General features: G+C 36.3%; 2 protein-coding genes across 3 annotated transcripts; both read left to right on the top strand.

Moving 5' to 3' along the window:
* The first annotated feature begins 1,758 nt into the window (after window positions 1–1,758).
* Window positions 1,759–19,472, top strand: dhcr24 (24-dehydrocholesterol reductase). The gene is made up of 9 exons (XM_030132960.1): window positions 1,759–2,133; window positions 5,155–5,310; window positions 7,952–8,057; window positions 8,552–8,670; window positions 9,770–10,033; window positions 10,112–10,255; window positions 15,386–15,583; window positions 15,947–16,125; window positions 18,336–19,472. Exons 1-9 carry the CDS (start codon window positions 1,903–1,905, stop codon window positions 18,487–18,489), a joined length of 1,551 nt encoding a protein of 516 aa, XP_029988820.1. The 5' UTR covers window positions 1,759–1,902; the 3' UTR covers window positions 18,490–19,472.
* A 1,563-nt stretch (window positions 19,473–21,035) lies between these two features.
* On the top strand, window positions 21,036–24,253 carry LOC115418607 (transmembrane protein 205). Of its 2 annotated transcripts, none has more exons than XM_030133128.1 (4): window positions 21,036–21,232; window positions 21,979–22,170; window positions 23,261–23,424; window positions 23,506–24,253. In XM_030133128.1, exons 2-4 carry the CDS (start codon window positions 22,071–22,073, stop codon window positions 23,806–23,808), a joined length of 567 nt encoding a protein of 188 aa, XP_029988988.1. In that variant the 5' UTR covers window positions 21,036–21,232; window positions 21,979–22,070; the 3' UTR covers window positions 23,809–24,253. The 2 variants fall into 2 exon arrangements, with proteins under 2 accessions (XP_029988988.1, XP_029988987.1); XM_030133127.1 differs by having other exon boundaries at window positions 21,036–21,284.
* Window positions 24,254–26,066: the final 1,813 nt, after the last annotated feature.

The following is a 26,066-nucleotide window of genomic DNA, read 5'->3' as shown; positions in this document are numbered from 1 at the left end:
TTTTATTGTAATAATTTAGTATGGATACACACAGGAAGAATAAAGTCGATAGAGGGCAAAAAGGCAAATATAATCAGGGAATCCGATTGATTTGATTATGGATCATTGATAGTAGCCAACAGAAACACATACACATTTATTAAGATTATATTTTTGTTTTCAGATTCTTGCCTGGAGAATCCCAACGATCATAAAGATAGAAGTTGATAAGTAATATGTCTATACCAACCAACCTGGGCAGAAACACCGACTGCGATTCTGCAAAGCGGGTCCCCGGGGGTGAGAAGAGGGCATGGCTGCTGAAGTTGGGGTAATCATTGTAAGGATAATGTGGACACTCTGGGTCAAACTCCCGGTGGTTGTAGTTCACCGCACTTTTGCTGTTCATGGCCCAGAAGAGCCCCAGGATGAGCATGACCACCCCCAGCACCACACAGCAGAGGGAGAACGCCTGCAGACGGCTCTGGTTGGAGGCCAGGAAGGCTGTGGAGCCTCCGGTCACAATGAGGAAGGCTCCGATGAAGATAGCTCCGTGGTGCAGGGAAGGCATCCTACCTCAGGACCGTGGATATTACTGAGGATCTAACACTGGACACTGTCAATCACGCACAAACTGTCCCAGCGAGTGCGTTCTCCATGCGCTCTGAAGGAGCACACACCCAAATAGTCACCATGAAGTTGGAAAAATCCAGTTACAGGGAACAGCTGATTAAATACACTCCCATCATTTTAATCTCCCATCAGGATTTAAAACTGTTGATCATAGAGTCCATGTGAAAGTCCAGATCCTGTGCTGAAGTGTCCAAAACGACGCTTTGTTGGGAAATAAAGAAAAAGAAACAAAAAGAAAACGGTGATTGGCAGTGATGCGCATCAGGCCAATGTGGACTAAGATGTGTGTGTGTGTGTTTATCATCAAGGCAGATGGACGAGAGGACGGCAGAGCCCATTAAGGAATCTTTACTGGCGCCCCACCCTCCCTCTGTCTAATGTGTCTGAAGGGTACCACTTTAGCCCTCTGTGTGTGTGTGTGTGTGTGTGTGTGTGTGTGTGTGTACTTCCAATTCCTATAAACATCAAATAAGCATACTGGATATGACAAAGGGGTTCTTTGTAGCCCAGTGTCCCAAAGTCTCAAAAGGCTACATTGTGCAACAAAAATCAGTTTGACCCAGGTTTCAACCATTACCAAATTTTTGGCTGTAGGGTCTTTTAAGGGGAGTGGATTGGAGATTCAATAGTAATTTAACTCATTTTACATGAAAATTAAAATGAAATAAATTACTTGTAGAGTTACAATAACAAGCAGAAAAGCACTATGGAGTTATAACTGAATGAATACTACAAATGAAAACTAATGGAATATAGATATTTATGAAGCACATTTCAACTTAATGTTGTAATATAAAATGCTTAAAAAAATAGATGAAACAACGCGATAAATAAAAAGTTTATATAACAGTGACAAAAATTAATTCAAATTCAATCATTTTCATCCCCTTCTTCAATATTCTATTTTACTTTACTGTTTTCTATTGACTTCAGTAACTGGTATCAGCAGTGTTGTAACAGAAAACTGGGCGCATGGTGTGACAGCCTTCCTGCTTTATGATTGGCTGAAAATCAGAGAGGATATCGTCCCAGAATTCACTACAACCATGCATGTGACGAATCAGCGTGCAGTACGTATAGATAGTCCCGCCTCTTGCGTGACAACGACCAATCAGAGCAAAGCAGAGGACGTGCCCACCGGCCACCTACTGCCGCTCACCTATCGTGGTGAAGGGACCATGAGGAGTGGGGTTTGTGTGGTGGGATAATCGTGCACATTTTCTCTTCACCTGTCAGCGGAGGTCTGACCAGAAACTGAAGCTAATTGTTCGCAGTGTCGGTTCCGGAGCCATGGATCCGCTGCTGTATTTAGCCGGTGTGGTTGTTCTGTTTCTGCTGTGGATCAGAGTCAAAGGTCTCGATTACGTGATCATTCATCAGAGGTGGATATTTGTGTGCCTGTTCCTACTGCCTCTGTCTGTCATATTTGATGTGTATTATTATGTGAGGGCATGGCTGATTTTTAAGATGTGCTCTGCGCCAAAACTACACGACCAGCGCGTGCGAGACATCCAGCGACAGGTGAGCATCTGTGTGTAAAAGTAGTTCTGCTGTTTTATTAATGGACCTATGCATCAACTTCATAAATAACATAACACATTAGAAGAACTTACACTGCAACAATGAATGAGTGGGAGACATTCATTCAGGCCTCACAGCTGCTGCGATTAATCGATTATTCTTAGTAAACAAAAATCCAGATTGTCTGATCCAGCTTGTTAGATGTCAGTATTATCTTGTTGCTTCCCTTCTCTGTAACAGTAGCTGAAAATATTTTGTCTGCAAGCCCTGCAAGACATTTGAGGATGGCATCTAGAGCTGTGAGAAACAAGTTTCCACAATTTTATTGACCAAACATTTCATCCATTATTTGTGAAAATAACCAAAAGAGTAATTGAGAATGAAAATAATCATTGGCCTGGATCTAAACAATCTAATGAACAATCTATGAATTTTCAGGTTTATTTCCATTTCAGTATTTCAGATTTAACTGTTAGATGCATAGTATCACTGTTTCTAGATGATAACCCACACTGTAAGACCGGATAGTTGAGTTTACTTTAAAAATCTCAGCTAACTCGTTTCCTTAAAAATTTTAAGTAATGAGTAATGAAAACTTGAGTGTATTAAGCTTAAATGCTTGATTTGAATGGGATTGCTATTTTAAGTACAATACACTAAATGCCTAGTTAATTTAACTTAAAATTTGTTGCAATGTCAACTGCTTTGTATAATGATTAGACTTAATATCATAAGTTAATTAGACTCAATTCCACGTTGATTTAAATTAAAATCTTTTGTAACATAAAGTACTTTGTATATTGTAGGATGGATGGAAGTTAGATCAATGTCATTTGTCAATATAGGAAGTACTTGTATTATAGCTAAATAGTATAAGTTCCTAACCTTAGATCAATGTGAGATGAACAGTAAAGTTATTGTTCTTCCTATGACTCTCACTCATGGTGCAGCTCCACAAAAATACAAAAACAAACCCAAAAAGGCCAATAAACAGCCATACACACATTAAGTCAAAATTAACACTAACACCACAACCCTGTTGAACCCCTGCACAGAAAAAGAACACGTTTTCAACAACATGCCCAATACCCACAATGCAATTCAGAGATAAAAAGGTGTGGTCATGACTAAAACTTAGTGATTTAAATCCATTCAACTTAAACTTCTTCGTACTTTCAACTATGTCTACAAATTAGTAGAATATACTTAACATTTTATAGTAATGTCATAAAAATTAAATAATTTAAGTACATTGTAATTAAAGCATTTTAGTAAATACAGCTTCCGTGCTTACAGTGCATCATTTAACCATACTGGGTTTGTATTATTGTTTTATACTATTATCCAAGATTATATCCATGGACTCATCACTGGGTCCCAAGTCTGCCAGAAAAAAATACACTGTTGCCCATAAAGTTAGAATAAAATATTTTTACATCTTTGCATTAAATGACCATGACTGTGATTTATTGTTGATAGATAAAGTGTAACTGGGACTCAGTATGTGATCATTGCACCTGGTCAAAGGTCAATAATAGTGTTTATAAATGGGAATAACATGGGCAACAGTGCATAAAGCTGACAACTTTTTTCTTACCATTCAAAAACACTTAGACATATAGTTATTATTAAGGGCTATACCAACAAATGTTAAGATACTAAATCTGTCCATTACTACTCTTATGGAAAAATATTACTCTACTAATTTGTCTTCAATAAAGGAGGATAAGTTCAAACATGACATGAATATATCTGAAATAGAGTTAGAAGCCTGTATGATATGTGAAATATATGAAAATATATATGAATATATATGGATATAAGTAATTTTGCCATTACACTACAATAAATGTCAACTCATAATCCCTGTCAAGTATAAAAGCTGATTTTTGGTCATGAAGTTGAAGAAACCAAATGTGTATTCATTTAAACCATTCGTTATGGTCAGGACATTTCATAAACCTCAAGGCAGAACACAAAACCAATTATAATGATTGATCATTAAATATGAATTAATGCAATGAAGTAACTATGTCTGGAAGTGTTTTAGCTCAAAAAGTCAGCAAAATAAACCCAAAAGATGATAGGAACAGGCCTAGATACAAATATACTGCTTTTAACAATAATCATAATTTTATCACCAGCCCTGTGTCATATCATTGTTAATGTAGGACTAATGTAGTATGATAGTTTTTGTTCTTAACCATCAATATTTTGCATCACAGTAACATAGGTTAAAGCAGACTAGCCGGTTAGTTTAACTGTTACAGAGACTAATACCCAGACAGACTACGTAATAATGATTATTGAGAGAAGCCCTTGCAGACATTATAGTACATTAAATATGTTTATCATTACCTCCGCCAAGAAGGTTATGTTTTTGGCAGCGTTGGTCTGTCTGTCTGTTTGTCTGTCTGTCCATGTGCAAGATAACTCAAAAAGTTATGGACGGATTTGGATGAAAATTTCAGGAAATGTTGATACTGGCACAAGGAACAAATGATTAAATTTTGGTGGTGAATGGGTGGGTAACTGATCTGCCTTGGTGGAGGTCTGCGCTCTCTGAGTGCTTTTCTAGTTAATTATAAAACACCAGTCACTTTCTGCTGATCCTAAACCTCACCTTGGTCGTGAAACTCAGAAAGAGCTGAATCTTAATTTACATCTTTAAATATGAACAATTGTCAATATAAAAACCACTGCAAAGCCGGAACTACTAGAAAGAATTTCAGTCGTATATAAAGGGGGATATTGAAATATTGGAAGTATGTATTATGATTACTGCCTTTTTCTTATATTTATTCTAATGCTCAAGTTATTAATATCACATTTGAAAGAAAACTTCACAACACTGGCCATTACAGAACATTTTTTCATTTCATAGAGGCAAACTTTGTTGAAGCCGCTTTATCTCTGTTGCCTGATTACTCATTACATTTGTGTTTATTGGTTTTCTTTTCATTTTTGTTGAACTGAACTGGAAGTTTAGTCTTTTTGTTCTAATTTCATCTAATGTTTCAGGTGCGTGAGTGGAGGAAGGAAGGTGGTAAGAACTACATGTGTACGGGTCGACCCGGGTGGCTCACTGTGTCTCTCCGAGTAGGGAAATACAAGAAGACCCACAAGAACATCATGATCAATATGATGGACATTCTTGAGGTGGACACAAAGAGGCAGGTGGGAAGAAACACCTATTAAATGATATTCTGGTGCTGTTCTTTGTTCGGGTGTCATCAGTCTTAATAATAATCATTGTAGTTTATCACAAGTAAAGTTTCAGTATTTTAGGTTGGCTGTTTATTTAATGTGATAACACTTTAGCCTCCTCACCAAATTAATTTCTGAGATTGAGAATACAGTTACATTGCTAGTAATGAATAAATGCAATTGAGCACACAAAAGACGTACATACATTTTCTCTTAATTGAAATGCTTTTCTTTCTAGTGACTCATAGATCTCAGCAATTCACTCACGGACATATTGAGTACAAAAACAAGATCCAAATTGCATTTTATAACTTAATATAATTTTTATTTAGTCAGGCTGAGAGACCTGAGAACAAGGAACATTCGCTAGAAGATATGAAATTACAATCGAAACAGCAGTGAAGTCAAAAACAAATAGAAGAATAAAAAATATATATATATCAAGATCTAAAAAGCTTATACTTACAATAAGTTATAAAATAGATAAATTGAATATAGAAAATAAATAAATATAGAAAAAGACCTGATTTTCACTGAAAGATACAAAATACAGAGGAAAATGTTATAACAAATGGTGATAAATCACATTGGAAAAAATAAAAAAATGTAAGGCTTGAGAGTGAAAGTCTCAAGTTGAGGACAGTTTGTAACTCATTCCACATAAAAGGTGAATGGTACCTGAAGTTATTGGTGCCAACTCTGATACAAACATAAGGAATATCTGGGGTTAAATAATAACTTGATAGACACTGGACTGAAATGACAAGAGAGATATGTAGTAGTGTTTAATAGATGGATGACATGGCACAGATAATTCCTCTAGACCAGGGACGTTAAAATCATATTTTTCAGGGGCCACATACAGATGATGTCAAGTGGGCTGGACCAGTAAAATGATAATGTAATAGCCTATAAGTAATGAGAACTCTAAATTTTCTTCTTTGTTTTAATACAAGAATGTAAAATTAAAGTATGAAAATGTTACATTTATGAACTATCCTTTTGCAAAAAGAGTGAAGACTCTGAAAAACCATGAACAACCTGAAATAAAAATAGAAAAATAAATGTAATTTTAACAAAATTATGCTTCAACCTGTCATTTATCCATGTGCATTACAGACTGTGGTGGATCTACAAAGGCACAAGACATTTATTATTCATTTCTTTTTACTCTTTTTACTCTTGTTATTGAAAGAAATGATTTTTTTATAGATATATAACTACCATTTCTTTTACTTTTATTTGATTTTTATGTATCCCCTACTTCATGGAAGGTATGCAAATGACATTCTTTTATTTTGTTTAAAATATAAGTCAAGGTCAGGTCATTCTATAAGCCTTTTGGGTTTCCGACCTCACCTGCACATTCTCATACCCTACTCTCTATCAAGAGAGATATGTGCATGCATTTGTCTTATTTTATACTGAAAGTGCAAATAAATAAATAAATAAATAAATAAATAAAAACTTTTAGTAACTGGTAATATTTTAGAGCTTGGACTTAGTATTTATATATTGTATATATATATTGGGTGGCCATGGCTCAAATGGTAGAGTGGGTTGTCCAATAACTCAAGGGCTGGCAGTTCGAATCCTGCTCTGTCCCAGTCATTTGCTGTTGTGTCCTTGGGCAATACACTTCACCCTCCTTGCCTCCAGTCCTGCTACTCACACTGGTGTATGAATGTTTGGTGGTGGTCGGAGGGACCGTAGGCACAAATTGGCAGCCACGCTTCTGTCAGTCTGCCCCAGGGCAGCTGTGGCTACAAATGTAGTTTACCACCACCAGAGGGAGAGTGTGAGAGTGAATGAATAGTGGATCCACTGTGCGCACTTTGAGTATGCATTCATAGAAAAGCACTATATAAATGTAATCCATTATTATTGTTATGTAATTATTTTACTGGTTGAACCCACTAGAAATCAAAGTGGGCTGTATGTGGCCCTCAAACTAAAATGAGTTTGACACCCTTGACTGTTAACGTCTTCAGTGTAATTTTCAAATTACACCACATATAAATTTATCCTGGGCCAGACTGGACCGTTTGGTGGCCTGGCTTTGGCCTGCAACACCCCTGTTCTCGACAATGACGGATTGTACAGAGAACAATAGTATGTGTGAAAGTTGTGATAAAATGAAATGCATTATAGAAAAGTAGATGTAACTGTTGAAGTGTTACTGACAGTATTTCCAGGCCAAGAGCTGAAAATAGATGTTGACCATCCATTCAGTTTGTGGGTGGAGGAGGACAGACATCTTTAAATTCGACATTAAAAAGCTGTTTTTGATAAAATACTAAAAACAAACCAGGATCAGTATTTTAGGGTATTGTTGAGATGATGGTAAGTTTACCAAGTAGAATTTACAGTGTGAAAGCCGTAACAAGAGAATAATAAGTTAGAATAATAGGTAATATGTTTGTTTTCAACAGCATTAAAAATGGTATTTCATACATAGATTCAGACATAAATGCTTCAAAAGAAATGCACACTTTACGGATGTTATTTAATGCTTGTTTATAGTGAGAGAGTGAATAATGTGACAATGCAGTGCAGTCAGACAGGGCTAGCAGGATTACATTTTATTGATTGGAGTTTTCTGTGTTTTTAGGTGGTCCGAGTGGAGCCTTTGGCAAACATGGGTCAGCTGACGGCTCTCCTCAACTCTATTGGCTGGACACTGCCGGTGCTGCCTGAACTGGATGACCTCACTGTGGGTAGGTTTTCTTTATTACAGTTATTCCTGATAATTTTATAGGGGATCATCAGAGCGTCATCGTCTGTTCCGCCCGTTTTCTACAAATAGACGTACAGATGATTTCCACAGCTCCCGCTCCGTTGTTGGAGATCCTGCATTTCCTCCTTTAATCGCTGTTTCCTGTTTGGAGCTTCAGCAATTTCTGTAATTGTGTTAGATGATTGATGTTGTAGCTCAAAAGATGAAACTGGGAGGAAATGGCTGCAGTGTTGGAAGCACCCGTGGATCAGGTTTCATAATGGATTTCTTGATGTCATAAACTGCGCATCAACAATCTAATGTTTTCCCATCAGTCCGCGGTACATTCATTTATTCTGATGTCCACACAGGCACATACATATCACAGTGGGCAGACACTGTTTGTGTTTTTATATTTTATTACTGTTGTTTTTTTTACCTGGGAAGAAAATAAACAGCCATGGTTTGAATCGGTTATTGTTGCTCCTCTTTCAGGTGGTTTGGTGATGGGTACAGGCATCGAGTCATCTTCTCATATTTATGGGCTGTTTCAACACATCTGTGTCGCATATGAACTGGTTCTAGCTGATGGAAGCTTAGTCCGTTGTACTGAGGTGAGTGCTGGCTTTGATTGGATCAGAAACTAGTGTGGTTTGGACAGAGTTATGTAATTATTGCACAACAACACAACAAAAACAGGGGTTTTCTAGAATATGCAGAGGTTGAAGTTAGATGTTTAAATGCAGGGGAGTCAAACATATGGTCCGTGGACCGACACTGGCCCACCAAAGGGTCCATTCCGGCCCATAGGATGAATCTGTGACATGCAAAAATTACACTGAAGATATTACCAATCAACGGGTGCAAAATCATTCAAGAAGTAAGCTAATTTTAACAATATTCTGTCTATTACTAAATGTTTTGTGTCATTGTAGATCCACTGTGATCTATAAGTTATAATGTACATGTGTAAATGATAAACTCAGATAAAATATCGTTAAAATTGCACTTATATGTCATTAATTAAGAATTAATGGCATTCTTGTGGTTCAAACATGTTCTATACATGAAATCTTCTGATATTACAAAAATGTCGTCATTAAAATTAAGTTACAATTAAAGTGACACTTTGGCAATATTGTTATAGAACTGGCTCCACTACTTAGGTCTGACAGAACCAAAAGGATGTTGTCTGGCTTATGGTAGAGTCTGACTGAAAAATTATACTCAAAGAATTTCCAGCTGTTCATGTTATCCACATTTTTTTAAGGAATAGTTTCTAGGTATAAACATTTTCATCCTGTAATTTAACTTTATTTCACTCTACAACATAGTATGGAATCAAAGTATGGAATCATGTTATATTTTACTGGTCCGGCCCACTTCAGATCATATGTGACCCCTGAACTAAAATGAGTTTGACACCCCTTGTTTAATTCAAGAGTCAATATACAGTACAGACATGACGAGAGAAAACATGCATCAACAAAACTATGCCATATTTATGTGTACAGTCATATCTAAAAAGAACCTTTTAATAAATAGTAGTTGGGGGTTAGGGTGAAGGTTATAGCTGAGCCAAGTTGTTTTAGCCACATCCTAAACTTAATCCTAAAACTAAATAAATAGATTTTGGCTGTATATCTCTTATGTTCCATGAAGGTTCCTTGAAAACGGTTAAAAGATTTAAATGTTCTTATGACTGACACACAGGAGGACAATTCAGATCTGTTTCACGCTGTCCCATGGTCCTGTGGAACTCTGGGCTTCCTGGTTGCAGCTGAGATTAAAATAGTCCCCGCTAAGCAGTGGGTGAAGCTGCGCTACGAGCCAGTCAGAGGTCTGGAGAACATCTGTAAACGCTTCACGGAGGCATCACAAAACAAGCAGAACACATTTGTAGAGGGTATTCAGTATACTCTGGACAGTGCAGTCATTATGACAGGAACTATGATGGACCACGCAGAGCCTGATAAGGTAAGGTGTGCGTCAATGGCATTCGTAGATGTGGTTGTCTTTGCACGGTTGTCAAATTAAGCGTCTATTTTCCTTCAGATCAACAGAATCGGCCTGCACTTTAAACCCTGGTTCTTTAAACATGTGGAGGGCTACCTGAACGGTGACTGCACAGGAGTGGAGTACATCCCTCTCAGACAGTACTACCACAGACACACTCGCAGCATCTTCTGGGAGCTTCAGGTACTTGCAAAACTCACAGATAAAAGGACTGCATTAAAAGACTTTGTACATCTGCCAGGTTTTACCTTTCCATCATCTTACCAACTGCTCACTCACTTCTCTTTATTGCACTCTAATGCTCTTTCTGTCGTTCACACACACATTTCATATTCACGTACACACATACACACACATACCATTAGCCATTAGTGAGAGGGTTTGGCATCCTTTGTTTTCTGTACCAGTAAATGGTGTGATGAATTATGCATAGTATGGGTTTGACAGATATCTGTAGGAGCTTCCTCTGGGCTTTTAGCTACTCTCTGTTTTAGAAAGTATGTTTTTGGAGACAGAAAATAACCAGACAGAAACAGGGATGATCAAAGGGTAGATTTTAATTGACAATTAGACTTCTGATAGAAGTCATTGACCGGTTTGTCCTGTTGGTGACTTGTGGCCGCCCTCTGGTGGAAATTAAGAGGAGTGCTATTAAATTACAGCCATTCAATCCTAGCATCTCCGAACATTGGAATCTCATTAAATGTAATAAAAGGGTCCTTAGCATTCATGTAAATATAATATTAAATACCAAGCTAGTATTACTGTATTGAGGACCACCTAAACTGCAACCAGAGTGTGCCAAGACTGATATATGCAGACAAATATATTAGGATTGTATAAAAAACAGATAACAATCATCTTTAAGATGCATTTTGTACCTCCCTATAGGCCAAGTATGTAATGTTTCCCCCAAAAATATATACATATATATCTGTCAGTGTCTGGTGTGTTTACCTGCAGAGACTCTGCATTCTGCCTGTATTTCCCTTTTATTTTGCTGTGTTTAGGGATGTGTTTGTAAGTCCAACCTATAAAAGCTTCATGCAGTGTATGAACAACAACAATGTGAACAACAAGAATGGAATAATTACACGGCTGCTTTTCTCACTTCATTTTGAGGGGCTGCAGTTCTGTCTGAGAGACAAAACTCTGGGCAGAACACACACAAATGGAGAACCTTACCCCACACACACACACACACACACACACACAGAGAGAGAGAGAGAGAGAGAGAGCAGGACAGTTTCTGCTTTTGTTGCATTTCCCTCTAGCTCACAGGTGTCAAACATGCAGCCCGGGGGCCAAAACCGGCCCACCAAAGGGTCCAATCCGGCCCGCTGGATGAATTTGTGAAATGCAAAATTACACTCAAGATATTAACAGTCACTTGTTTTACTTAAGGGGCCAAAAAAAGCCCTACTTTAGTCTCAAGTAGGTCAGATCAGTAAAATACTACCATAAAAACCTACAAATAATTCACCTACAAATAATGACAGTTCTAAATTTTTCCTCTGTTTTAGTGTAAAAAAGTGAAATTACATGAAAATGTGTAAATTTACAAACTAGCCTTTCAGAAAAAATATGAAAAACTAGAAATGTGTTAAGAGAAGTAAGTGCAATTTTACTAATATTCTGCCAGTTACTAAAACATTTTGTGTATTTTCAGATCCATTGTGATCTGTAAGTTGTAATGCACATTTACAAATGATAAGCAGAGACAAAATATAGTTAAAATTGTACTTATTTTTCTTAATAAATTTCAGTTTTTTCATGGTTTTTCATGTTATTCATATTTTTAAAAGGATAGTTTATAGATGTAAACATTTCCATAATGTAATTTTGCTTTTTTCACTATAAAACACATTGAAATGTTTTGAGTTGGCATTTTTTATATATTATTATGTTATTAATTTACTGGTCCGGCCCACTTCAGATCATATTGGGAGGATGTGGCCCCTGAACTAAAATGAGTTTGACACCCCTGCTCTAGATCATTCCCATAGAGTGTTGCTAAGGTATGGTGTGTTTTTTTGTGCTTTTGTATAATAATCACACTGACAGAATCAAGAAACAATGTTTTATTTCTATATTTCATTCAGTGTATAAACAGTTGAATTACTGTTCCCTCCAGTAGTGTGCCACAGGACTTGACTTTGGAATAAGTTTGCAAAAATTTTTTTTGATCCCCCTTAAATTATACCATCAATTACATATAATATTTGTAAATTTTAAAGATAATTATAGTCAAGTCATAAAATTACAGTTTGTGGTAAAATTATATCAGGGTGTGAAAATAGGTAAATACAAAGATGACACACCTGAAAGTGGTGTTATTGTACTTGTCTTTGTCCACAATCTCTTCAGTGTCTGAAGATGTCTCTGCAGCCTCAGCATGACCAGACTGTAGTGATTTTCTCCTACTTTTAGTACATTTTCATCTCACTCTTAAGGATTGAGGTAAAATGTGCTAAGGCTGTGGTCATATTGGTATAGGTGACGTGTATCACATGCAAGACATGCAGTATATTCAGTTTTTTGACTCAAAGCTAGAGGTTTCTTTACTATCTTTGCCACAAACCATGACTTTCTTGGCTTGTAAAATAATCTTTTAAATTGTTAAACATTATATATGTAAATGGTGACATAATTCAAACTGTAAAAAACATTTTATTTCACTCACTATTGTCCGCTGTTCATATTTTTTTCTGAAGACCAGAAGGGACTTGGACTCTGTATTGCTCATTTAACCAGTACTCCCTCTCACTTGTTCACTGAGCAGAGATGAGGGGCCAAGACTGAATGAAATGAATGAAACAAAAAGGAAAAATATTGTATATTTTGCCTTCAGGTATTTTAGTCGTAGTAACGTTGAGTGACTGAACCACAGAGATGCACGAGGTTTAGATATGGATAAAATGTCATATAGACCTATTTAATCTGCTGTGTTTTCTTTGTTTCTTCTTTATTGAGGATCCTCATTAGCTGACGCACAAATGCCAGGCTAGTCTTCCTGGGGTCTTCTAAAAAATAATTAAAAAAAAAAGGTTCAGGATGCAAAATCACAATACACAGATCCAGTTACATTACATACAGAGATCCAGTTACAGTAAAAAGAAAGGAGAGGAAGAAAAGAAAAGAAAAGAAAAGAGAAAAAAAAAAATCTCAAAATAAACTAGTAACTCTTAAGCCTGAATAATGACTTTACATGTTTTTTTAAATGCTTTCTTACTTGAAATGTTTCCAATATTTAAAGGAAGAGTGTTCCATATAGAAATGGCTCTCTATACAACAGTGCTTTTCTTTGAATTAGTTTTTGGGTGTGGTAATGTAAGTAGACCTTGAGTTAAGGCTCTGGTACTGTAGTGATGAACATCAGAGTTGTATCCAATTTGATTAGCAAGAGGTGCAGGATACTTGGTGTAAATAATGTTGCGAATAAATAACAATAAACTGGTAGAACACCTTTGAGTAACCTTCGGCCATCTAAGACAAGAATGCGTTTGGTCAACACTAAATCTATAACAACAATCAAGAGTAAGTCTAATTGCCCTTTTTGACTGTAATTTTATAAGTTCAGACTAAGGTTATAATAGTTTTGGATTTTTCATTATAGTTTAGTTTTATTTAGTTTTGACTTTTTTTTCTCTAATTCAGTTAGTTTTAATTAGTGTTTAGAGCAGGTTTGCTAGTTTTTATTAGTTTTGTTTTTTTTCTAAATGCTTAGGTTTAGTTTATTTTTAATATTAGCTTTAGTTTTTTCATATCTTTAATCTTCCTTGCCGTCGTATTCAAAGAAATCCCATACAGGACTCTGCTGCCTTCTTAAAACTTTAACCTCCCTGTTGTCAGGTAGAGTGGGGATGAGAGGCCGACTCTAAACGACAAATGACAAGACGTGATGGACCGTGAAGTGTCGTATGGTGCCGCCAGCTAAAACTGCTCGAGTGAAATAAATCGATTTCATATCAGTTCGACATTGATGAAAACGAAGGGAATTTTATCCATTATTTTTATGTTTTAGTTAGTTTTTTAAACACACAATACTGTTTCAGTTAGTTATTGTTTTTTTTCTTTTAATTATAGTTGTTATTTATTTCAGTTAACAAAAATGTTTTTTCAATTCTAGTTTTCGTTATTTCGTTAGTTTTCGTGAATGATAATAACCTTGGCTCAGACTTAGGTGCAGAAGCCCAAATAGCTGAACAATAATCAAGATGACACAACACCAAAGTTTACACTACCTGTCTGCAAATTCTTGTCTGTGTATTCAGTTGCAGAATTTTTATAGAAGACGTCACTGTTGGAATCACTTGTGTCTCACTTGTTTTATACTTGAGGTCAGTTTTTAATAACTTTAGAACCTGATGAGGACCAGATAATTTTTTTATTGTGTCCTCTTATGTAAAACCATAGAATTCAAAGAGTTTCTCAAGGTAATATGTATATAGAGGTGGTAATTATGGATAATATTTGAGATACGTATATCTATTTATAATACTTGAAAAATGGAGTAGTGATGATTTCCCCTTGTCATCAAGTAGGCAGAATGAAAGCTGTGGAAAGCCAAATCAAGATACGGCAAAAAGTTCTACCCCTGAACACAGTGATCATGTTACTAAATAAATCAGACAGTAACTAGGGAATGTAGTGATGTCTCTGCAGCTGTAATTCTGATAGATCTTGGAATAAAACCACCAGTCTTCTGTATCCAAGTAAAATATGGTGGAGCCTGATAAAAGATGGATTATTTAAGGCTAAGACTGACCTTGAACACTACAGCACAACAAGTTAGTTATGATGTTAAAATGGCCTAGTCTTTAATCCAGAAATTGAAGATCTATAAGTAGTATATAATTTAAAACTGGAAAAACTGTCTTTTTCACATTTCTGATCCAAAGTTTAATATAAACTATGTATGATTTCAGAGGTGTTTGTATGTTTACTGTACAAAAAGCTGCTAAATGTATAAAAAGAAGATGTATTTCTGTTATTGGGGTTAAATCATGGAATGACATAAATATAATTTTAAAGATGTGCAATTCATTAATGGTTTTCAGAACATTGGTTTGGAAAGATATGTTTGAGGGAATAAGTTTTGCTGTTTTGATTGCTATCCTAACATGGATTTTGATTTGAATGTAGGCGAGGTGTATATAAGCATTTAGCTTCTGCCTAAGTGTATTCAGCCTCAATGTAATTCAGTCGGTTGACTTAAAATGTGCCTTATTGTGTGTATTTTCTGTGTTATGGATGACGACTGAATAAACATAAACCTAAACCTAAATGAATATCTCTGTCTTTTTCCCCTAGGACATCATTCCGTTTGGAAACAACCCAGTGTTTCGCTGGCTTTTTGGATGGATGGTTCCTCCAAAGATCTCTCTATTGAAGCTCACCCAGGGAGAAACCATCAGACGGCTTTATGAACAACACCACGTGGTCCAGGACATGCTCATACCCATGAAGCATCTGCAGGCCGCCATCACATGCTTCCACCAGGACATCGATGTAAGATGATAATACAGGAATTAAATCAGCTGTTAATTTTATGTTTAGTTTAGTTTATTAGTTTGATCCCCATTAGCTGCTGCATACCCCAGCAGCTACTCTTCCTGGGGTCATCAACAACACAAAAACAAAGCACCAACAATTTCCCACAACTCACTCAACAAACAGGATGTACATACACTCAACACAACAACACAAAACCAAAAATCAGCAACAGCACACAATACAAAACAATTACAATAATAATATCAACAACAACAGAAAAATAAATAAATAAATAAATAATAATAATAATAATAATAAATTAATTTTAAAAACAAAGTAGTTCTGCTTCTGTGATTTAAACAGCTCGTGTTATTTCAGGTTTATCCTTTGTGGCTGTGTCCGTTCCTGTTACCACCCAGCAGAGGGATGGTTCACCCCAAAGGTCAAGAGGAGGAGTTGTACGTGGATATTGGGGCTTACGGGGAGCCCAAAGTCAAACACTTTGAGGCTAAAGCATCAACACGTCAGCTGGAGAAGTTTGTCAGAGATGTGCACGGGTAAGTGTCAAAGACCCAGTGTTGTATAAAGTACTGGAAAGTCACACTTGAGTAGAAGTACAGGTACCCTATCGAGAAATTGCTTTGGTAGAAGTTCAAGTCACCAACTGAAATGTTACTGAAGTTAAAGTCTTTAAGTATCTAGTATTTACTGTACTTAAGTATATCAAGTAATCTGCAATTAAATGTGTTCAAGTAATGAAAGTAGAAGTACAAGTAAAACCAAAGGCAGGCTAAATTTGGAATATTACACCGCACTGCAAAAATCAAAATCTTACCAAGTGTATTTTTCTCATTTCTAGTCAAAATATCTCATCACACTTAAAATAAGACATCATCACCTAAAGAGTAACTTTTCAGTGAGATATAAGAACTTATTTTTAGACAATAGATTTTGAAAATCTTATTTCAAGAAATCTTACCAAGATAATTTTCACTCTTTCCATTGGCAGACTTGTTTGCTTAATTCAAGATTTTTTTTTGCTTAATTCAAGGTTGTTGTTTTTTTTTTGCTTAATTCAAGCAAAAAAAAATCTACCAATGGAACAAGTGAAAATTATCTTGGTAAGATTTCTTGAAATAAGATTTTCAAGATCTGTTGTCTAAAATAAGGTCTTATATCTCCCTGAAAAGTTACTCTTTAGACAATTATGTCTTATTTTAAGTGTGATGAGATATTTTGACTCGAAATGAGAAAAATACACTTGGTAAGATTTAGATTTTTGCAGTGTGCTGCTTACATCAACAGATTGCCGACAGGTTGAGTGCAGACCGGTGTTTCGCACTTGTTCATTATGCGATTATGCCCAATGACAAATCAGCTTCCTGACTTTGTTGCAGTCACTAGTAATGTCAGCAGTGAAACCACCAAATTTCTTTTAACCCATAAAGACCCAGCGCTACTTTTGTAGCACTTCCAAAATATTATTTTTGCTATATTTAACTTTTCTTAAGTGATATATCACCGTTTTTTAAATAATATTGTCCTCTGTATTTTGTGGTTTTTCAGTGAAAATCTGGTATTTTCCTATATCTAATTTCCTGATCATGTAGATGTTCATAAAAGCTCTGATTAAAGTTGAGGGTTATTATATCAAAAACCGAGAAAACTCAAGACAAAAAGTGACTTTTCAGTGAGGATATCATTAACTGAACATAAAAACAAGTGTTTCCACCCATTGTCATTTATCCAGCTCCATGGGTTTTATGAGTAAATCAGTGTTATAGAAGATGACAGTGTTTCCACGTTCACTATGGAGCCTCTGAACATCCAAATGGATCATATCTGATGACATTGAAAAGATGACAAACTGCACTTTACACCAATTATTTCAAAAATATTGATAGGATTAGTGGTTCAGAATTTATGAAACATTTTAGATCAGTAGATGCTTTTGTTTGCCAGTGGCTACTTGGGATTTTATGGGTTAATTTATTTTTTGCGACAAGTAATGATTTTGTGCACTAGAAATGTATCGGAGTAGAAATAGGCAATTGAGTTAGGAAATGCAGTGAAGTAAAAGTGAACGTAAACAGAAAAAAAAAAATACTCAGTAAAGTATAAAGTCTCCCTAAACATACTTGAGTACTGTAGTGAAGTATTATTACTTTGTTAATATACAACACTGCAAAAAACACACTGGATTTAGCATGTGTTTAGTATTTATTTAGTATGTATTTATTTGAACATCACAAACAACATGAAAACAAATAAAAGAAATTATCATGCAAGTAACACCATTGTGCAGGAGAGGAATGAAGCCCAAAAAAAGGCTTATATAAATACTTCCCTGGAAATAAACAATACACACAAAAGAAATAAAGAATAAAAATATGATATAAGTAAAATAATAATTAAAAGTCAAAAGTAAAAACTACAAATCAAATGATATAAAGCCTTATTTTTTTTGTAAATTACAGTCCTTCAGATGCTTTTTAAATAATGGTAAGGAAGATGTTGATTGAAGTTCAGGACATAGATTATTTCAAAGATGTGGTCCACGATATTTTAGAGAATACTGACTGACAGAAGTCCAGCAGTAGGGATGCGATGTGACGTTATCAAAAGGATTACACCCAGAGCTAAAATATACACAAACTGGAGAGATGAAATATAATGCATTGAATATTCAGATTCAGTCCCCTCCTTTGTTCATTCCTTTGCTTTCAGTGTTTATCTCTGTTTTCCATGTGACATCTGTGTCCTGCAGGTTCCAGATGCTCTATGCTGATGTGTACATGGACCGAGAGGAATTCTGGGAGATGTTTGATGGACAGCTGTATCACCGTCTGAGAGAGGAACTAGGATGTAAGGAGGCCTTCCCGGAGGTTTATGACAAAATCTGTAAATCTGCTCGACACTGAACGCCACGTCCTGCCTTTTACCTCAGCTCAGATCTGTGCCACACATACACTGAAGCAATTTAACCTTTGACCCCAGCTCATATTGGGTGACTCTGGGATACATCACATACTTCATGCAACTTTTAATACAAAGATTTATCATCAGCATGTCCTAAAGCTAAAATATAATCAAGACTGTGTTTCCAGAGCCCACTGTACCAATAGAAAACAGAAGAACAGGAGCAGAAGTATTGTGTTTTCATGAATGTATTCACTTTGAACTTGTTCCACATTCACTTTAATTTAACACTCTTGGTCTGTTTTCCTGTGCTACTTGTCTCTAAGACCTCTTGAGTCAGTGATTGCTGTGCATATTGTTCTAAAAGCTGTCTTTGATGTCTTTTTTGTGAACATATGGGAATATTTCCAAGCTAAAGCACTTATGTACTGTTTGTTGTGTTCCTTTCTGTGTATTTCTATGTACACCTCCTAGTAATGGTCAGCCTTACATATGTATATTTTCTCAAGTGCATATACTCTTAAAAACAACCTCCTATTTTACATTCTGAAAATATTTTTAAGAATAAAATTTTGCCAACATTTTTACAATTCTGAAAGCTATCCAGTAAGATATAAGCATCTATTTTGATAAAGGGAAATCACTGTTGCTATCAATAAATGAATCTTATATCTATTCATGGTCTTAACATTCTTTTGAATACAGATAAAATAAATTATTTCTTTGACTATTCATTTAGACGTATGATAGTGGATAATTACCCTCTCAAAAAAATATACAATTGTTCATTTAATTTTATTACTTTAAACACATCATCTGCATCATTGTCACTGAGAAAAAGAAGAATGTAAATGTGTTGTAAAATTTGACCTATCAAACACAAAGTATGATTTCTTTTCCAAATGGACACCTTTGTCAAACTTCAGTTGACTCACAGAACCTTTTTAACTGGATCACCAGCTGATAATAAAATGCATTGAAATTACATGATATTTTTTGTGTATTTTCTCAGGTATCCTACATCCTTGTACTTTAACAAAGTGTTTCCATTTTATGCTGCTTTATACTTCGACTACAATGGTGGAAAAGTTTTTGGACAACCCATGTATTTGTGTTATATTGCATTAACCATTTCATGCATAAATTTTTAATAAACTAGTGGTAATTTTGACAAAAAACATTTCCAATTGGAATTCTTCAGTATCTTATTTCTCTTGTATAATACCCAGCTATTTATTGTAGTGGATTCCATGCATCAACAGTTTAACATGTAATGGTATTCATTTTAAGCATATATACATCCATAAAGCTCTTTCCACCAAAATAATACATCACTGATTTAACAAAACATATAATTTCAGTGTATAACGTAACTGTGCACTGTGGTAAAGGTCATGAATCAGTGATTATATTCTTGAAACCGGAGTCACTGAAACAAAATGACAAAAACCAAAAGGATTAAACTGTGAATAAACTGTTCCCTAAACTGTAAACTTCATAGAGAATTTCTTCATAACCACAGGTTTTGGATTCATTAAACAATATATCAGGATAATATAAGGCCTTATTTATCCTACAGTGGAGAAATTCATATGTCACAGCAGCATTTACAGTAACGTGAATGTAACGAATATTAGAAAATGCAATAGGATGACAAGAGTTGGAGTTGTTATCCTGCAAATAATGTAGCTTTAGTCAAAGAATGAATAACATGAAAGGGTTAACAATCACTCTTAAGTCACTGAACTCTGCCAAGTATTATTTTTCTCAAAACCCTCATGCCTGACATGTTGAAACTGTCAAAAAGGCATTTTTTTCAAAAATTTTACTTGTTAACAATGAACAAAAAAATAGTAATTTGCATTTGTTTGTGTCTTTCTGATGCAGCCACACCTTTTGAAACACTAAAAACATTTTTCTCCAAATATTTCATGATAATATTTTAGACTGTAAAATTTTAAGACTTTTTTTTTTTTTTTTTACCCACTATTGAACATTTATATTTTAGGGGGAAAATATTTTCACTTCTCTAAATTTGTTGTTTACTCCAACTGCCTCTGTAAAGCCCTTTGAGATAACCTTGTGATATTGGGCTATACAAATAAAGTTGAATTGAATTGAATTAAATTTCTGTGACAATACGTAACACTTTAAACAGCAGAAAGAATAGAACCCTACTTTGAATTTTAATACTTTAAAGTATATTCTGCAGAAAATACATGTGTGCTTTTACTGATGTAACTTTTTGACTACTTGTAGTGAAGTATTTGTACTCTGTAGTATTTGTACTTTTACTTTGATGCTTCTCTGATATTGTGTGATGTGTTTTAAAGTAGATGTTTTTCATTTTTGTGTGTTTGGGTCCTAAGGAGACATCAGATTACTCTTTTGGGCCTGACATGTAGAGTATTTAAAGGTTCATTGATTGTCTAGTGTTTTCTTGCAGTTGTAACTAAAATGACACGGTTCCAGGTTGACCTATAGCCTACATTCCCACACCCACTCAGCTCTAGGTGTCCTTTTTCATGCACAGTACCAGTGTACCTTAGTTAAACCCTTGGAGACCGCTGTGCATTACTTACTCCATGAATGCCCGGAGGCGTAGCTGTAGGTTTGAGCCTGACAGAGCATGAGGAACCAGTAGTGTCTGTTTCACATGTCTATGGGGAAAAGATTCCTGGGCACAACCTGACATTTGTTCCGCCTTCTTCAGACCACAGTCCAGAAGTTGAGCCTCAGCTCCAGGTAGATTAACAACACATCTACAACAAGCTGAACACAGTTTTTACCAACACAGGTATGCTGCAAGTTTGGTTTTAGTATTAAAGTTTTAGGTTGTTGTCGTATTATTATTAAGTTGTTTCCCAAAGGACACTGAACTGTATCTAACTAAAGCTACTAGCTAGCTATAGCAGCTAACGCTAGTACTTTTTTTTTAGCGTTTTATCTCACTTATTTGTCAGCATATGTTGTTTTACCTGTACACTGTTTAGTGTGTGTAGTTTTCTAAAAGTTTGCTTCAGTTTCTTTTTCTCCAAAGGTGACTTTCAGATGTGTCGCCGCCCGTCAGTCTGTCGCTAGCTGCTGTCACTGTTTTACTGAAGTCTGCGGTTTGACTTTAGCCTCAAATCTCAGCCTAAACTTGCGTCTTCAGCTCATCTGTCAAAGGGAAGTTCTCATACCTAATAGCATGAAGGTTAGGTAGTTGGACAGGTTGAGATTTGCCCACTGAATTAGGTCAAGAAACCATTCAGTTTCCTTGACAACAATGCGGAAGTTTAGACCCAGTCTTGACCACAGAGTACACACTGTTCTGCACAGTTTCAAACATTAACTAAAATAAAACAGTCATACCACTCCTTATTGGGTTATTTTAGTAGTTTGTAAAGGAGGGCTGCATTGTTCTTATGTAAAGGTGTGCCTCTGTCCCTGTGCAGTCTCCTACTCTAAGTGTGTGGACATGATTTCATGTTTGCGTCTTTTCTTTGTAGACTCTGGTGTGGAGCATCAGGTGCAGACAAACAGACTACACCCTACTGTGGAAGTGCTCATACAAATCACAGTGGAAAACTGAGGAAGAAGCATGTCCACAGACGAGGAGCCCACGTTCACAGTCAAGCTTCTGCAGCTGCTGCTGCTGTCCACCTACTGGGGAATGCAGATTTGGGTCACATTCATTTCAAGTTGGTGACACAAACACACACTAACACACATTTTACTACCTTGTAATATGTCCTCTGTCCACCTGTGAATGAGTTGTTAGCGGCTGGTTCACAATTTATCTCAGAGAGCTTTAACAGTGGATTTAAAAGCCATACGTACCAGTCAAGAAGGATGTTTGTCTCATTTCCAACCAAAGTCCACACACACACACACACACACACACACACACACACTCACACTCACACACACACATTAAAATTTAAAGAGTTTCAATTTCTATCAAGATAGTGTTTGTATCACAGTGTGAAAACATTTACTTTCCTTTTTATATTTTATTATACAATGTCAGCTGAACTATTATTACCTCCGCCAGGAGGTATTGTGATCACTTTGTTTTGTGTATTTGTGTGCATGTGTGTGTGTTTGCGTGTCTGTTTATTTGTTTGTTAGCAAGATAACTCAAGAAGTTATGGATGGATTTTCATGAAATTTTCAGGAAATGTTGATACTGGCACAAGGAAGAAATGATTAAATTTTGGTGGTGATTGGGGGGGGGCAGATCTGTCTTGGTGGAGGTCTGTGGTCTCTGAGTGCTTTTCTTTTTGATATTAGTCTTCTGTCTGCATTCAACCACAAATCCTACAGTTTTGTAGTAAGTCTGGTATGTCTTTGTAGCTGGATTTATGCTACACATTATTTAAGAATGTGCTGATAGGTTAATCTAAATTGCCCATAGGTGTGAATGTGAGAGTGATTGATTGTCTCTATATGTCAGCCCTGCGATGACCTGGTGACATGTCCAGGGTGTACCCCGCCTTCATCCATAAATAGCTGGGATAGGCTCCAGCGACCCCTCCATGGCCCTAATGAGGTTAAAGCCTGTTCAGAAAATGAATGAATGATTTAAGAAAGACTGCACTCATTACATAGATGAGAAGCATTTTGACTACCGTACCTGTCGGAAAACATTTTGATTAAGATGAACTTTGAGTCTTACTGCAAGTATCCAGAGCACAAAAAATAATGTAACTGTTTCCACCACAACTGAGTGTCTGGAAACACAAGATGGGCCCAGTGCACTTCTGATGCCTGGTTTTTCCCTCTGTCTAGGCTTTGTGATGGACAACCACCTGAACAGACACACATACGGGTTTATTCAGAGTCGTCTGGTCCCGTTTTACCTCCACCTAGGATCAGCTTGTGCCTTCTTTAACCTCACTATCTATGCTGTGTATCATCCCAGTGACATGCTGGATGAAAGAGAATCCTTTCAGGTGTGTAGTTTTATTTCCATTTTCCTGTTTTCTCTCCATTTTGGAATTTATCTTTAATCACCGCTTCTATTTCTCCGACAGATCTTCATCTTCTTTGTGTCTGTGACAGTCGCGGCCGTCAATGCTCAGTGGTTTGGCCAAATGACATCGGAGATCATGGCGGATATGCACCTTATTGAGCAGGCGTGCGGACTAGGTCAGGATATCGGCCTGTCCTCCAACCGTGAAGCCTATGCCAAGCTGTGTGAGACTGATGTCAAATACAGACACCTCAGCAGTCGTCTGTGGCTGTACAGGCTGTTGTCCTCCCTCTGTAACCTCTGCTGTATAGGCTGCAACTTCTACAGTCTGTGTTACATGGCCGAGAACCTTGTTACACTCTAGGACAGACACAGCAGCTGGACTGTTTTAACTGATGACACTCCTACAGATCCTTACAAAGTGTTTTTGTATTGAAACCGTAAGTTATATATATTTAATTCATAATGTCCTCCCCTCTCTGTGCTCTAGAGGGTATGAGCTTTGTCAATGTTGTGCCTTGGAAAATAATGAAAAGATGAGACACCGTATTTAGATTTGTGCCTTAGTTTTTAAGGGTGTTATGATCAATAATGTGGCGTTTTCCTCAAACAGTGTGGAGACAGATCACTTCCCGCAGTGTGAGTAATGCCTCCTCTTTCACCTTGTGGCTGCTTTTTATTGTGATGTTGAGTAGAGATTCTTCTTTATCATGATTGCAGTTTGTGACAGCACAGGAGCCAAAAAGTGGAATGTTTTAAAACTGATCATTTCAGATACCAGTGCAGAACAACTGAGGTTAAAGCACCTTTAGGAAAGGAACTGTTGCCACACTGCTCAGTCCTGCTCTTCCTGTCTGGGTAGAACTTTAATACCTCGGTCACAGTGCAGTGCCACAAGTTTGTCTGCCTTGCTTTATGTGTTAAGTGTATCTGTGGCTCTGTGCTTCATTCTTCACAGTGAAATTTGATTAATCTTTAAAGTGTCTTTATCTGTAGTTGATTTACAAAAAGAAGGGCTCTAACACATTTATATTACGGTACATAATCAGTCCCACTTTTAGTCAATTCAGCGTATAGTTTTCATGTTTCGAGGTCAGTTAATACAGGTATTTTAAAGTGTGCCTGGTGTTTTTGAGGTAGCAACATTCTGTTTGTTCTTGAGTATGACTTTTCTGCTGTAAACGGATGGCAGTGTAATTATCAAGTAGATCATGTAATGTTGGTAATGGGTAGATTTGCTGAGATGACGTGGGTCTGTTTCAAGACCTGGATTACATCTCTACTCATTCATTTTAACATCACAGAACAACCTTTACACTTCTGATATACAATGTGTCTTAAGGAGGAATTATGTCACTATGTAATGATGAAGGATTTTAAGGATTTGTGAAGCTGTGCCTCAGTCAGTATGTGTGTGAACATTATGATCTGCCTGTGGAGGAACCAGTACAGCTATAAAATGAATGGAAGCCGAACTCCTCTGTGTCGGATTTGCAGTAGTGTTTGTTCTCCAGTAGTGCTATTCTCAGGTCCTCATATTCTTATTTAGTCATATGTTGACTATTTTTTTGCCACATGAAGCCGAGCAGAGAGGCTCAATAGTATATGGATTAACAAATTCCTCACTGCTATGACAGCATGTGTTTGTTGTATGTGGTGTGTTCGGTAGTCTGCAGTTTTTCTAGTTTCTGTTTGGCTAAAGTCCATATAAATCAAAGTCAAATGTCACCCACAGTCAAGGTGGAGGCAGCTCAGCTAACAGTTGTTCTCATTCATCTCTTTGTTCGACTGGACTGATGAAGGTGCTTCTAATGTGCTTGTTAGTGCCTTTGACTGCTTTGGTCGTACCTGCAAAAACAATGCAATATTTTTAGTAGATGTGTTACACTTTAAGCTTTCTATGTTTGTAAAGTTTAAACTTTGTCTAACTATTTTGATTGTGTGTACAAACAAAATCGGCATTTAGAGATCACTTTTTTAGCAGACTGTTTTACTTCTCTGTTGAATTATACTGTGTATATACAGCTCTGGAAAAAAATCAAGAAATAACTCCACATTTTAGACCTGATCTCCAGTGAAAACCTGAATGTGATCAAGAAGATCAGTGTCACAGAACATCAAACAAACATGAACTGCTCACATGTTTGATCCAGGAGTGTGAAGGGGCATTCCTTAAAAACATTAGCATTATGTTTAAAATGAATTTATTTTCTTTATATTATTCATGGATTAAAACACTTTTTGTTCTTTTCCTGCAAACACATGCTCCCAGTGATTCTGGAATTTTGGTGAAATGTTATTAGAATTTCTGAAATAAACTAAATTGTGTTTTTTTTCCCAGATCATACCTATAAAAAATCAAGTCAGTGGTCTTGTCTTTTTCCAGAGTTGTATACACCAAGTTCTTACATTTATATTGTTTGGGTTACTGTGATTTGTTTTGAGTGTAAGATGACTTGTCCTCTTAAAGTTTCCTTAAGACCAGTGAGGTCATAGGTCACAGCTTTGTGGTAGACAAATGTTATCTATTTTTTTGTATTAAAACACTTCCTCTAACTTAAGAACATTGTCTTTTCTCTTTTGCAGTTTGCAGTAACTGTGCAGGGCAGGCAGGTATAACTA

This window comes from Sphaeramia orbicularis, chromosome 4 (assembly GCF_902148855.1).
Source record: "Sphaeramia orbicularis chromosome 4, fSphaOr1.1, whole genome shotgun sequence".
Lineage (NCBI taxonomy): Eukaryota > Metazoa > Chordata > Actinopteri > Kurtiformes > Apogonidae > Sphaeramia > Sphaeramia orbicularis.
Note: the sequence above shows the minus strand (reverse complement) of the source record. Positions and strands in the feature narration are given on the sequence as shown.